General features: G+C 46.1%; 1 protein-coding gene across 10 annotated transcripts in view; it reads left to right on the top strand.

Moving 5' to 3' along the window:
• The window catches only part of LOC109882256 (uncharacterized), a 28733-nt gene that overhangs the window by 12182 nt on the left and 1763 nt on the right, over window positions 1-14788 (top strand). For 3 of the 10 annotated variants that reach the window (XR_004205504.1, XR_004205505.1, XR_004205502.1), the window contains 6 exons: window positions 2314-2425; window positions 3663-5141; window positions 5225-5356; window positions 12405-12582; window positions 13351-13468; window positions 14445-14653. Coding sequence is in view for 2 of the 10 variants with exons in the window: in XM_031805190.1 (XP_031661050.1) it covers window positions 12405-12582; window positions 13351-13468 (296 nt within the window). In the remaining 8 variants the exon portion in view is untranslated. Of the gene's footprint in view, window positions 1-2313; window positions 2426-3618; window positions 5142-5224; window positions 5357-12404; window positions 12583-12723; window positions 12855-13350; window positions 13469-14444; window positions 14736-14788 lie in introns of all 10 variants that reach the window. The other 7 variants (XM_031805190.1, XM_031805189.1, XR_004205508.1 and 4 more) reach the window with 6 other exon arrangements.

The raw sequence follows: 14788 nt of genomic DNA, 5'->3' as shown, positions 1-14788 counted from the left end.
TGTTAGGTCCTGAACTGGCTGTGACATACTCTGAGTTGTCCTGATGTTAGGCCCTGAACAGAATAGCATACTCTGAGTTGTCCTGATGTTAGGCCCTGAACAGAATAGCATACTCTGAGTTGTCCTGATGTTAGGCCCTGAACAGAATAGCATACTCTGAGTTGTCCTGATGTTAGGCCCTGAACAGAATAGCATACTCTGAGTTGTCCTGATGTTAGGCCCTGAACTGGCTGTGGCATACTCTGAGTTGTCCTGATGTTAGGCCCTGAACAGAATAGCATACTCTGAGTTGTCCTCATGTTAGGTCCTGATGTGGCTATGCCAAATGGCTGTGGGCTACACTAGTTCATTTAGCAGCCAAGATTTGCTTAGAATTCCGTGGCATTATTTTATAGTATGAAGAATAGAATTGAGTCAAATGTAAATCATATTTTCTCTATTCTGTGTTGAGCGGTTAGGGATAGGTACTGCTATATGCTTAATGTAGAGGTATTAATAGAACATTAGAAGTTGTGATACAAACGTTGGGCGATATGTTTCATGTTTAATACATTGTTAGGCTGCATGATGCAACTCTAATGATGATTTGAAAAAAGTTGCTTGAAAGGCGTGTAGACACTACATCAGTGTCTCATTCACAATTTGACAACCACTTGATAATGCCTTGAATTTCAAGTCGGCATCCCCTTTGTGTCGCTGTAATGCACCCCCCAAAAACACCATGCCTTCTCCCTGAGTGCCGTGCGCTCCGAATCACCTCTCACTCACATGGCTCTCCATCACGTGGCCACACATGAAGACAGACACAAGACTGTCCACATTTACTCTTCATCAGCCAACAAGATGTGTAGGCCTAACGAACAGCAAAAGCACTAGCCTATGGGGGACAGTAGATTGACAAAGTACAAAAGTTGACCTATCCTGTGTGGGAAATAAATATTCCAAACATAGTCTGGGACAGTTGTGGGATGCGATAGATCCAAAATTAATACAACCACCAGCATCAACTAAACTTTTATATGCAATGAGCCTGACACAACAGATCAGAATATTTAGGTTAAAATGTTGGTAAACTAATAGGCTATTTCTTCACATTAAAAGCGCAGCAATGCGCACACGGCAGTAGGCAATAAGCATGAATGTGTCATTAGCGGAAAACACCATTATCAAAAGTGACCACAAATGTGATTATGCAGGTAATGCGTTTATTATAAAGGTGCATTTTTATGGTGAAAATGATCTTCCCCAAACTTGAAACTCACACGCTGCTTATGTATACCAGTTAGGCTCTACACCCCTTGTAATGCGGATTAATGAGGCTTAATTTTAATAAAGTATTTGGACACTTTAGTCGTGATCCAAACCTTGATCAGAACATATAGGCCTATGGGCTAGGCTACACGGATGTGTGCGTCTATGATTTGAGAAAGGCATTGTTTCTTATGCTGGGCATCATTCAAAAGTGATAATATATCATATATAGTGAGAGGATAATATTGTCACCCATCAGACTATTCTTGATTTAATCTTGTCTTTACATATAGTAAATAATATGTGTGTGAAATGTGTTTTTAGAATGGACCGTTTTCATGCACATGTATCGAAATGGACAGTGGGGGAAAAAATTGATGTAATCTATGCGCTAAAATAGCGAATGGAGGACGCTTTTCCCGTGGTTCGTTGTCATGCCAGCCATGTAGGCTATACTCTCGTTGTAAATATAAGCAATGTGCTTAACATTAGGAAAGTTGAGAAATAAATATAGTAGGCCTATAGAAAGCTGATGGGATCCTCCTCTTTTTAATAAAGGCCATCACTCTGTTTTCTCAAGCAGTTGCCTATAGAAATTTTGCACAACATGAACTCATGGGATCTCATTAAGTGTTTGATTTGATTTTTGATACATTTGCATAGATGTCAAAGTGATTAGAGGGACAATGGAGTGCTGGGTACCAGGCAAGTTTGGTAGGATACTAATGACCATCAGCAGCATCAGAGCTTGGAGAAGCCTAATTACCGTGACTAAACGGTCACGTGGAATTTGACTGCCTTCATGACTCGTGACCTCCGGTGTGGCGGTAGTACGGTCACCGCAACACCCCTAATCATGTACATACAGTTCACTTTCTATAAAAGTTACAGTTCTCTGCAGTGGTAAGGTAAATGTGACAAAATCTCTCGTGCCAAGCACAGAGTTGATTTGGAGTTTTCTAATAACTTGTGCAATGAAATATCCCCCTGATAGTGTAGTTTCTAATCTGCAGCTACTGTCGTCTGTTCTACAACAACTTTGTGTCTGCCTGTCTGTCTTAGTCAGGGCAGTTCAACCCATGTGTTCCTGTGGCCCTACGATGGAAGTGCAGGAGACAAGATGACCATGACTGTCACAGCCAGTACAACCGTATTCTGACTGTTAACATTAGAGGTAGGACTTATATTACATTTGGAAACTAAGACGTCTGTGTCCTTCACCATTTTGCAAAGAGTATCAGAGCATCAAGTGTAGCAGCACCATGCTCAGAGACAGTTTCTCCCTCAAGTCATAAGACAAAGAGTATCAGAGCATCAAGTGTAGCAGCACCATGCTCAGAGACAGTTTCTCCCTCAAGTCAAGTGTAGCAGCACCATGCTCAGAGACAGTTTCTCCCTCAAGTCAAGTGTAGCAGCACCATGCTCAGAGACAGTTTCTCCCTCAAGTCAAGTGTAGCAGCACCATGCTCAGAGACAGTTTCTCCCTCAAGTCAAGTGTAGCAGCACCATGCTCAGAGACAGTTTCTCCCTCAAGTCAAGTGTAGCAGCACCATGTTCAGAGACCGTTTCTCCCTCAAGTCAAGTGTAGCAGCACCATGTTCAGAGACCGTTTCTCCCTCAAGTCAAGTGTAGCAGCACCATGTTCAGAGACCGTTTCTCCCTCAAGTCAAGTGTAGCAGCACCATGCTCAGAGACAGTTTCTCCCTCAAGTCAAGTGTAGCAGCACCATGTTCAGAGACCGTTTCTCCCTCAAGTCAAGTGTAGCAGCACCATGTTCAGAGACCGTTTCTCCCTCAAGTCAAGTGTAGCAGCACCATGTTCAGAGACCGTTTCTCCCTCAAGTCAAGTGTAGCAGCACCATGCTCAGAGACAGTTTCTCCCTCAAGTCAAGTGTAGCAGCACCATGCTCAGAGACAGTTTCTCCCTCAAGTCAAGTGTAGCAGCACCATGTTCAGAGACAGTTTCTCCCTCAAGTCAAGTGTAGCAGCACCATGTTCAGAGACCGTTTCTCCCTCAAGTCAAGTGTAGCAGCACCATGCTCAGAGACAGTTTCTCCCTCGAGTCATAAGACTGTTGATGAAAACTGAACGAACTCTTTGCTGCTATGGCAACTACTGTACTTAATATACTGTAATCTACTTATTTCATTGTATTGTGCACACTATGCTGTATTCCTGCGCAAATAACAATTTTGATTTAATTTGATCTAGTTTACCATAACCCTGTTCACTCTGTAGTTTTGATGAAAATATGGAGTCATTTTGAAAGTTCTTAGGAGACATGCATCTCACCAACATCGGATGTAATGTTTTAGCAATGTAACGCAATGTCCTCATTTCTGGAAGAGCTCATGATGTCTGGCTGCAGTTTTGCAACTGTGAGCTGGAACCTGTCACTCTGATCCTCCACAGACTGGCCTGCCACCCCCCAACTGTGAGCTGGAACCTGTCACTCTGATCCTCCACAGACTGGCCTGCCACCCCCCAACTGTGAGCTGGAACCTGTCACTCTGATCCTTCACAGACTGGCCTGCCACCCCCCAGCTGTGAGCTGGAACCTGTCACTCTGATCCTCCACAGACTGGCCTGCCACCCCCCAGCTGTGAGCTGGAACCTGTCACTCTGATCCTCCACAGACTGGCCTGCCACCCCCCAACTGTGAGCTGGAACCTGTCACTCTGATCCTCCACAGACTGGCCTGCCACCCCCCAGCTGTGAGCTGGAACCTGTCACTCTGATCCTCCACAGACTGGCCTGCCACCCCCCAGCTGTGAGCTGGAACCTGTCACTCTGATCCTCCACAGACTGGCCTGCCACCCCCCAGCTGTGAGCTGGAACCTGTCACTCTGTTCCTCCACAGACTGGCCTGCCACCCCCTAGCTGTGAGCTGGAACCTGTCACTCTGATCCTCCACAGACTGGCCTGCCACCCCCAGCTGTGAGCTGGAACCTGTCACTCTGATCCTTCACAGACTGGCCTGCCACCCCCCAGCTGTGAGCTGGAACCTGTCACTCTGATCCTCCACAGACTGGCCTGCCACCCCCCAGCTGTGAGCTGGAACCTGTCACTCTGATCCTCCACAGACTGGCCTGCCACCCCCCAACTGTGAGCTGGAACCTGTCACTCTGATCCTCCACAGACTGGCCTGCCACCCCCCAGCTGTGAGCTGGAACCTGTCACTCTGATCCTCCACAGACTGGCCTGCCACCCCCCAGCTGTGAGCTGGAACCTGTCACTCTGATCCTCCACAGACTGGCCTGCCACCCCCCAGCTGTGAGCTGGAACCTGTCACTCTGTTCCTCCACAGACTGGCCTGCCACCCCCTAGCTGTGAGCTGGAACCTGTCACTCTGATCCTCCACAGACTGGCCTGCCACCCCCAGCTGTGAGCTGGAACCTGTCACTCTGATCCTCCACAGACTGGCCTGCCACCCCCCCAACTGTGAGCTGGAACCTGTCACTCTGATCCTCCACAGACTGGCCTGCCACCCCCCCAACTGTGAGCTGGAACCTGTCACTCTGATCCTCCACAGACTGGCCTGCCACCCCCCAGCTGTGAGCTGGAACCTGTCACTCTGATCCTCCACAGACTGGCCTGCCACCCCCCAGCTGTGAGCTGGAACCTGTCACTCTGATCCTCCACAGACTGGCCTGCCACCCCCCAGCTGTGAGCTGGAACCTGTCACTCTGATCCTCCACAGACTGGCCTGCCACCCCCCAACTGTGAGCTGGAACCTGTCACTCTGATCCTCCACAGACTGGCCTGCCACCCCCCAAATGCCGCAAACAGTAATTTCAGTGGACCTCCTGCGCCAGTTTGCAGCCCCGCAGCTGGAGTGAGGAGTCTCTTTGAGGGGGATTAACTTTCCATAACTCCAATACATACTGGAAGGTAGTTATTGTATTTTAGATTGGAAATCAAACCATATATGTAAGTGTTCTTTAATATGAGGAGTATTATTTTTCTATCTCCAGACAATTGAGCTCTACCGGAAACTCACAAATGAGTCATTTGAGGAGTTCTAACACTGGCAGTTTGAACGAGAGACTGTCAGGGATTTGGCGCCACTGACCTCGGATGGAACAAAGTGCCTTCTCGGTCCATAGGTATGTCAATGATAACAATGAATGGACAACTATGGAGTCTCATTAAGCTAGGATTCTTATTTTCATTCAGTGTTGTTCATTTTTAATTTTTTAATTTGATTTATTTTACCTTTATTTAACCAGGTAGGCAAGTTGAGAACAAGTTCTCATTTACAATTGCGACCTGGCCAAGATAAAGCAAAGCAGTTCGACAGATACAACGACACAGAGTTACACATGGAGTAAAACAAACATACAGTCAATAATACAGTATAAACAAGTCTATATACAATGTGAGCAAATGAGGTGAGAAGGGAGGTAAAGGCAAAAAAGGCCATGGTGGCAAAGTAAATACAATATAGCAAGTAAAACACTGGAATGGTAGTTTTGCAATGGAAGAATGTGAAAAGTAGAAATAAAAATAATGGGGTGCAAAGGAGCAAAATAAATAAATAAATTAAAATTAAATACAGTTGGGAAAGAGGTAGTTGTTTGGGCTAAATTATAGGTGGGCTATGTACAGGTGCAGTAATCTGTGAGCTGCTCTGACAGTTGGTGCTTAAAGCTAGTGAGGGAGATAAGTGTTTCCAGTTTCAGAGATTTTTGTAGTTCGTTCCAGTCATTGGCAGCAGAGAACTGGAAGGAGAGGCGGCCAAAGAAAGAATTGGTTTTGGGGGTGACTAGAGAGATACCTGCTGGAGCGTGTGCTACAGGTGGGAGATGCTATGGTGACCAGCGAGCTGAGATAAGGGGGGACTTTACCTAGCAGGGTCTTGTAGATGACATGGAGCCAGTGGGTTTGGCGACGAGTATGAAGCGAGGGCCAGCCAACGAGAGCGTACAGGTCGCAATGGTGGGTAGTATATGGGGCTTTGGTGACAAAACGGATTGCACTGTGATAGACTGCATCCAATTTGTTGACTAGGGTATTGGAGGCTATTTTGTAAATGACATCGCCAAAGTCGAGGATTGGTAGGATGGTCAGTTTTACAAGGGTATGTTTGGCAGCATGAGTGAAGGATGCTTTGTTGCGAAATAGGAAGCCAATTCTAGATTTAACTTTGGATTGGAGATGTTTGATATGGGTCTGGAAGGAGAGTTTACAGTCTAACCAGACACCTAAGTATTTGTAGTTGTCCACGTATTCTAAGTCAGAGCCGTCCAGAGTAGTGATGTTGGACAGGCGGGTAGGTGCAGGTAGCGATCGGTTGAAGAGCATGCATTTAGTTTTACTTGTATTTAAGAGCAATTGGAGGCCACGGAAGGAGAGTTGTATGGCATTGAAGCTTGCCTGGAGGGTTGTTAACACAATGTCCAAAGAAGGGCCGGAAGTATACAGAATGGTGTCGTCTGCGTAGAGGTGGATCAGGGACTCACCAGCAGCAAGAGCGACCTCATTGATGTATACAGAGAAGAGAGTCGGTCCAAGAATTGAACCCTGTGGCACCCCCATAGAGACTGCCAGAGGTCCGGACAGCAGACCCTCCGATTTGACACACTGAACTCTATCAGAGAAGTAGTTGGTGAACCAGGCGAGGCAATAATTTGAGAAACCAAGGCCGTTGAGTCTGCCGATGAGGATGTGGTGATTGACAGAGTCGAAAGCCTTGGCCAGATCAATGAATACGGCTGCACAGTAATGTTTCTTATCGATGGCGGTTAAGATATCGTTTAGGACCTTGAGCGTGGCTGAGGTGCACCCATGACCAGCTCTGAAACCAGATTGCATAGCAGAGAAGGTATGGTGAGATTCGAAATGGTCGGTAATCTGTTTGTTGACTTGGCTTTCGAAGACCTTAGAAAGGCACGGTAGGATAGATATAGGTCTGTAGCAGTTTGGGTCAAGAGTGTCCCCCCCTTTGAAGAGGGGGATGACCGCAGCTGCTTTCTGCAGCTGCTGTGGAAAGCATGGCCAGCCGTAGAAAAATGCTTATTGAAATTCTCAATTATGGTTGATTTATCAGTGGTGACAGTGTTTCCTATCTTCAGTGCAGTGGGCAGCTGGGAGGAGGTGTTCTTATTCTCCATGGACTTTACAGTGTCCCAGAACTTTTTTGAGTTAGTGTTGCAGGAAGCAAATTTCTGCTTGAAAAAGCTAGCCTTGGCTTTTCTAACTGCCTGTGTATAATGGTTTCTAGCTTCCCTGAACAGCTGCATATCACGGGGGCTGTTCGATGCTAATGCAGAACGCCATAGGATGTTTTTGTGTTGGTTAAGGGCAGTCAGGTCTGGGGAGAACCAAGGGCTATATCTGTTCCTGGTTCTAAATTTCTTGAATGGGGCATGTTTATTTAAGATGGTTAGGAAGGCATTTAAAAAAAATATCCAGGCATCCTCTACTGACGGGATGAGATCAATATCCTTCCAGGATACCCCGGCCAGGTCGATTAGAAAGGCCTGCTCGCAGAAGTGTTTCAGGGAGCGTTTTACAGTGATGAGTGGAGGTCGTTTGACCGCTGACCCATTACGGATGCAGGCAAGTGATCGCTGAGATCTTGGTTGAAGACAGCAGAGGTGTATTTAGAGGGGAAGTTGGTTAGGATGATATCTATGAGGGTGCCCGTGTTTAAGGCTTTGGGGAGGTACCTGGTAGGTTCATTGATAATTTGTGTGAGATTGAGGGCATCAAGTTTAGATTGTAGGATGGCTGGGGTGTTAAGCATGTTCCAGTTTAGGTCGCCTAGCAGCACGAACTCTGAAGATAGATGGGGGGCAATCAGTTCACATATGGTGTCCAGAGCACAGCTGGGGGCAGAGGGTGGTCTATAGCAGGCGGCAACGGTGAGAGACTTGTTTTTAGAGAGGTGGATTTTTAAAAGTAGAAGTTCAAATTGTTTGGGTACAGACCTGGATAGTAGGACAGAACTCTACAGGCTATCTTTGCAGTAGATTGCAACACCGCCCCCTTTGGCAGTTCTATCTTGTCTGAAAATGTTGTAGTTTGGAATTAAAATTTCTGAATTTTTGGTGGTCTTCCTAAGCCAGGATTCAGACACAGCTAGAACATCCGGGTTGGCAGAGTGTGCTAAAGCAGTGAATAGAACAAACTTAGGGAGGAGGCTTCTAATGTTAACATGCATGAAACCAAGGCTATTACGGTTACAGAAGTCGTCAAAAGAGAGCGCCTGGGGAATAGGAGTGGAGCTAGGCACTGCAGGGCCTGGATTCACCTCTACATCGCCAGAGGAACATAGGAGGAGTAGAATAAGGGTACGGCTAAAAGCTATGAGAATTGGTCGTCTAGAACGTCTGGAACATAGAGTAAAAGGAGGTTTCTGGGGGCGATAAAATAGCATCAAGGTATAATGTACAGACAAAGGTATGGTAGGATGTGAATACAGTGGAGGTAAACCTAGGTATTGAGTGATGAAGAGAGAGATATTGTATCTAGAAACATCATTGAAACCAGGAGATGTCATTGCATGTGTGGGTGGTGGAACTAATAGGTTGGATAAGGTATAGTGAGCAGGACTAGAGGCTCTACAGTGAAATAAGCCAATAAACACTAACCAGAACAGCAATGGACAAGACATATTGACATTAAGGAGAGGCATGCTTAGTCGAGTGATCAAAAGGGTCCAGTGAGTGGAGAGGTTGGTTGGGGGTCACGGTGATTTTAGACAGCTAGCCAGGCCATCGGTAGCAAGCTAGCATAGGATGGAGGTCTGTTGTTAGCCACCTCTTGCGTTCCGTCAGTAGATTAGTGGGGTTCCGTGTGGTAGAGGGGATTAATCCAAATCACACAACAACAACAAAAATAAAAACAATAGATATAGTTATAGAGGCCCAAGAAGAAAACATAATAATAATAAAAATAAATAAATTGTCCGATTGTCTATTCAGATAGCAGCCGGTAAGACAGCTAACGGTTAGCAGGCCGCAGATGGGCGTTCAGGTAACGTCGCGACGGAGGAGCCAGCCGGATCTCCTTCGGGTAGATAACGTCGGCAGTCCAGTTGTGAAGGCCCGGTGGGGCTCCGCGTAGGCAGTAAAACGGGTCCGGATAGGTGACTGCAGCCCAGGAGGGATTGATGGAACTCAGGAGTGATTGACGGAGCTGGCTAGCTCCGGAATAATTGATGTTTGCTCCGGAATCGACGAAGGCCGATAGTCACATGGATAGCAGCTAGCTAGCTGTGAGATCCGGGTATGAATGTCCAGAGAGCAGTCCAGGGACATGGAGAGAAAAATTGGTCCGGTATGTTCCGTTCCGAGCCGCGCTGTGCTGCGCCGTACAGAACTGGCGATAGATTTTTGAGCTAAAGGATAGCTGATGACCACAAACCGTGGTTAGCTGAATACTAACGATTTGCCAGTAAAGGAGCTAACTAGCTTCTGAACTAGCTTCTGGATTAGCTTCTGGCTAGCTTCTGGCTAGCTTCTGGCTAGTTTCAGGCTAGCTTCTTGGAGTTTCTGGCTAGCTTCTTGGAGGATTACAGATTTGAGGTAAATAATACTTTTTTATAAATATAAATTGGTGAGGCGGGTTGCAGGAGAGTGTTTTGAAGATGAGATGATGGAAAATAAAAATAAAATGTATGTGAAAAAAGTTGTAAATATATATATATATATACAGGACACGACAAGACGAGGACAAAAGACGTCTGAACTGCTATGCCACCTTGGTGGAAATATATCCAACCTCGGTTGTCTTTCTTATATACGCTACCATTCAAAAGTTTGGGGTCACTTAGAAATGTACTTGTTTTTTTAAAGAACACTTTTTGTCCATTAAAATAACATCAAGTTGATAAGAAATACAGTGTAGACATTGTTAATGATGTAAATGACTATTGTAGCTAGAAACGGCAGATTTTTTATGGAATATCTACATAGGCGTACAGAGGCCCATTATCAGCAACCATCACTCCCGTGTTCCAATGGCACGTTGTGTCAGCTAATCCAAGTTTATCTTTTTAAAAGGCGAATTGATCATTAGAAAACCATTTTGCAATTATGAAAACTGTTGTGCTGGTTAAAGAAGTAATACAACTGGGCTTCTTTAGACTAGTTTAGTATCTGGAGCATCAGCATTTGTGGGTTCGATTACAGGCTCAAAATGGCCAGAAACAAAGCACTTTCTTCTGAAACTCGTCAGTCTATTCTTGTTCTGAGAAATTAAGGCTATTCCACCGGGTACCGGTGTCAAGGTAATTGAGGTAATAAGTTCTTTGTGACTATGCATAGATAATAATCAAGAGTAGCAGCGGTGTTCCGGAGGGGAGGGAAATGCAAATAGTCTGGGTAGCCATTTGACTAGATGTTCAGGAGTCTTATGGCTTGAGGGTAGAAGCTGTTTAGAAGCCTCTTGAACCTAGACTTGGCGCTCCGGTACCGCTTGCTGTGTGGTTGCAGAGAGAACAGTCTATGACTAGGGTGGCTGGAGTCTTTGACAAATTTTATGGCCTTCCTCTGACACCGCCTGGTATAGAGGTCCTGGATGGGAGGAAGCTTGGACCCGGTGATGTACTGGGCCGTATGCACTACCCTCTGTAGTGCCTTATGGTCGGATGGCCGAGCAGTTGCCATACCAGGCAGTGATGCAACCAGTCAGGATGCTCCCGATGGTGCAGCTGTAGAACCTTTTAAGGATCTGAGGACCCATGCCAAATTGTTTGTCTCCTGAGGGGGAATAGCTTTTGTCGTGCCCTCTTCATGGCTGTCTTGCTGTGCTTGGACCTTTTTAGTTTGTTGGTGATCTGGACGCCAAGGAACTTGAAGCTCTCAACCTGCTCCACTACAGCCTCATCGACGAGAATGGGGGCGTGCTCGGTCCTCCTTCTCCTTTATTCCACAATCATCTCCTTGGTCTTGATCACGTTGAGGGAGAGGTTGTTGGCTTTGCACTACACGACTTAATGATGGTGTTGGAGTCATGCCTGGCCGTGCAGTCATGAGTGAACAGGGAGTACAGAAGGGGACTGACCACGCACCCCTGAGGGGCACCTGTGTTGAGGATCAGCATGGTGGATGTGTTGTTACCTACCCTCACCACCTGGGAGCGGCCCTTCAGGAAGTCCAGGATCCAGTTGCAGAGGGAGGTGTTTAGTTCCAGTGTCCTTAGCTTAGCGATTAGCTTTGAGGGCACTATGGTGTTGAACGCTGAGCTGTAGTCAACGAACAGCATTCTCAGAGTTGTTCCTTTTGACCAGGTGGGAAAGGGCCATGTGGAGTGCAATAGAGATGGCATCATCTGTGGATCTGTTGGGGGGGTATGCAAATGATGGTGGGTCTAGGGTTTCTGGGAAAATGGTGTTGATGTGAGCCATGACCAGCCTTTCAAAGCACTTCATGGCTACAGACGTGAGTGCTCCGTGTCGGTAGTCATTTAGTCAGGTTACCTTAGTGTTCTTGGGCACAGGGACCATGGTGGTCTAATTGAAACATGTTGGTATTACAGACTCAGACAGGGAGAGGTTGAAAATGTCAGTGAAGACACTTGCCAGTTGGTCAGTGTTGACCTGTTTGAAGGTCTTGTTCCCATCTGCTGTGGAGAGCGTGATCACACAGCCGTCTGTAACAGATGATGCTCTCATGCATGTTTCAGTGTTACTTGCCTCGAAGCGAGCATATTTATTTAGCTCATCTTGTAGGCTCGTGTTACTGTGCATCTCTCGGCTTTGCTTCCCTTTTGTAGTCTGTAATGGTTTGCAAGCCCTGCCACATCTGACGAGCGTCGGAGCCGGTGTAGTACGATTCCGTCTTAGTCCTGTATTGACGGTTTGCCTGTTTGCTGGTTTGTCGGAGGACATAGCAGGATTTATTATAAGCTTCCGGGTTAGTCCCGCTCCTTGAAAGCGGCAGCTCTGCCCTTTAGCTCAGTGTGAATGTTGCCTGTAATCCATGGCTTCTGGTTGGGATATGTACGTACAGTCACCGTGGGGACGACGTCCTCGATGCACTTATTGATAAAGGCAGTGATTGATGTGGTGTACTCCTCAATACCATCGGAATAATCCCAGAACATATTCCAGTCTGTGCTAGCAAAGCAGTCCTGTAATTTGTGCTTTAATTCATCATCACCCATTGTAATGCTCATTATTTTTTCTGATTGTACTTTACATTTCAGGTCACTAATGGTACCAGGTGTGTGACTGGTAGTGGGCTTGCTGACGGAGAACAGATGGAGAGGTTGTGGTCCTACGTTAGAACATTTGTGAAGATCACAAAAGAGATGACACCAACTCATCGTGTTGACGCCCTCAAAGATGCCCTCTACTACGCATCCAGGGTCAGGGAGAAGCAAGGTATAACTGTATAACTGGAAATCAGTTAAGTATTGAGGTTAGATTCCATGTGTTTTGCTCATAGCGTTTATTTATATCAGATTCAATCAGATTAATTGGCAGCAGGGCTTCAGTATCATGAGACAAGGCTTTCTCCCACAGAGCTCATCTTTATGGAATGGTTTGCCGATGTGAAAGAGTCAGATCTTCAAGTCTAGACTGAAGACTTCTCTCGTCTGTCAGTCCTATGATTGAGTATCGTCTTGCCCATGGGTGGGAAGGTGAACGGAAAAGTACTAGCCCCCACAACACACCCCACCCATAAACCTTGACATCCTAAAACATGAAAGCCATCTGACCCTAGAGTGTTTTGCACCCTCTATAGCCATTGCAGTCTTTGCCTGACCCTGCTGGTCATCTACAGTATGAACGTGTGTTTGTGTACCCTATGCGGTTCTGATTATCCATCTGTCTGACAAGCATGTATTGCTTGTATTGTGCTTCTGACTCTGCATTGCTTGCTCTTTGGTGTTTTTAGACAGGGTATCTGTAAAGCACTATGTGATGCTGTTTTACAACTGCTGATGTAAAAAGGGCTTTATAAAATACATTTGATTGATTTGATGATGAAATCCTTGTTGTGGTTTCACTGACCATTTGATATTTGAGTAAAATTCTTAACATTGTTCATAAGATATTTCTCTCTAACCTGTGAGCATTGCACATGTAGAACTCAGCACAACTGCCAGTGTGGTTTATTATGTTCTGCAACCCTTGATTATGTCGTAGGCAGCACCCAGTCGGACGTGGAAGTTTGGACCCGTCAGATGAAGGAGACCCTCACAGAAAAGAGGACGTTGTTCCTTACTTGGCAGGAGAGATGCGTGGAAACTCTCGCAGAACAACAGTAAGTCACATAAGCAGTTGCTACATCTCTGACCTAAGGTTTTATCCCGTCTCTAAACACCCCTTTCTGTCTGGCTTAGCCTGTGTCCTAGTCTCACCATCTCTAAACACCCCTTTCTGTCTGGCTTAGCCTGTGTCCTAGTCTCACCATCTCTAAACACCCCTTTCTGTCTGGCTTAGTCTGTGTCCTAGTCTCACCATCTCTAAACACCCCTTTCTGTCTGGCTTAGCCTGTGTCCTAGTCTCACCATCTCTAAACACCCCTTTCTGTCTGGCTTAGCCTGTGTCCTAGTCTCACCATCTCTAAACACCCCTTTCTGTCTGGCTTAGCCTGTGTCCTAGTCTCACCATCTCTAAACACCCCTTTCTGTCTGGCTTAGTCTGTGTCCTAGTCTCACCATCTCTAAACACCCCTTTCTGTCTGGCTTAGCCTGTGTCCTAGTCTCACCATCTCTAAACACCCCTTTCTGTCTGGCTTAGCCTGTGTCCTAGTCTCACCATCTCTAAACACCCCTTTCTGTCTGGCTTAGCCTGTGTCCTAGTCTCACCATCTCTTGGCTCTGCATAGCTACTTCCTGTTACTTTATACACGTATCATCCCTTCCTGCTTTCAGCTGACCCTTTCCACTACATAACCCAGAAACATGAGTACCCCCCCTGCTTTAATCTATTGTACATGAAGTACCAACACTTCACTCTGCATAATCCACTCTACACTCAAAAGGATGTTGCCTTCCTAACTGGTTAGTTGTATGTTGAGATGCTTTCATACTGTTTATATTTTCACTTGTATATCTTTATAATATTTTCAAGGTCTGACATGATGTCCCCGGCAATCACTGATGAAAAGGAACGCTCAGTTGACTACTCAGCTTGAAAAGCTTGTTGAAAAGCTTGTTGTCTCTATATTTGTCCCACTGTATTGGGGCTACTCGATATAGGTTTTAAACCTTTTAACATAAATGTTCACGTTTCAGCCTGGAGAAAAGGTTGCAGGCCATGGAGAAGAGAAACCGGATTGTACGCTGGTCTCTTCAACACTGTGCAGCAATTATGGAAAGTCTGCAGACTATTGTGGCCTGGTCAGAAAGTCTGCAGACTAAGATGATTCTCTGTCTGCTGGCTACAATCCATAGACTGGTCCTGTAGCGCTCTTCCTCTTGTGGCCTGGTCAGAAAGTATGCAGGTACTACAGGCAGTTCAGTGTTGTTGAACACTGCATCACAGGCTGGCATATCACTGCTGTTATCTACGTCTCATTCACCCAGGTGCTTTGAACTATATGAAAGATTTCTATCAAACTTCACGATTTTCATGACCA

This window comes from Oncorhynchus kisutch, linkage group LG25 (genome assembly GCF_002021735.2).
Source record: "Oncorhynchus kisutch isolate 150728-3 linkage group LG25, Okis_V2, whole genome shotgun sequence".
NCBI classification, from domain to species: domain Eukaryota; kingdom Metazoa; phylum Chordata; class Actinopteri; order Salmoniformes; family Salmonidae; genus Oncorhynchus; species Oncorhynchus kisutch.
This window is presented reverse-complemented; position numbering and strand designations above follow the sequence as displayed.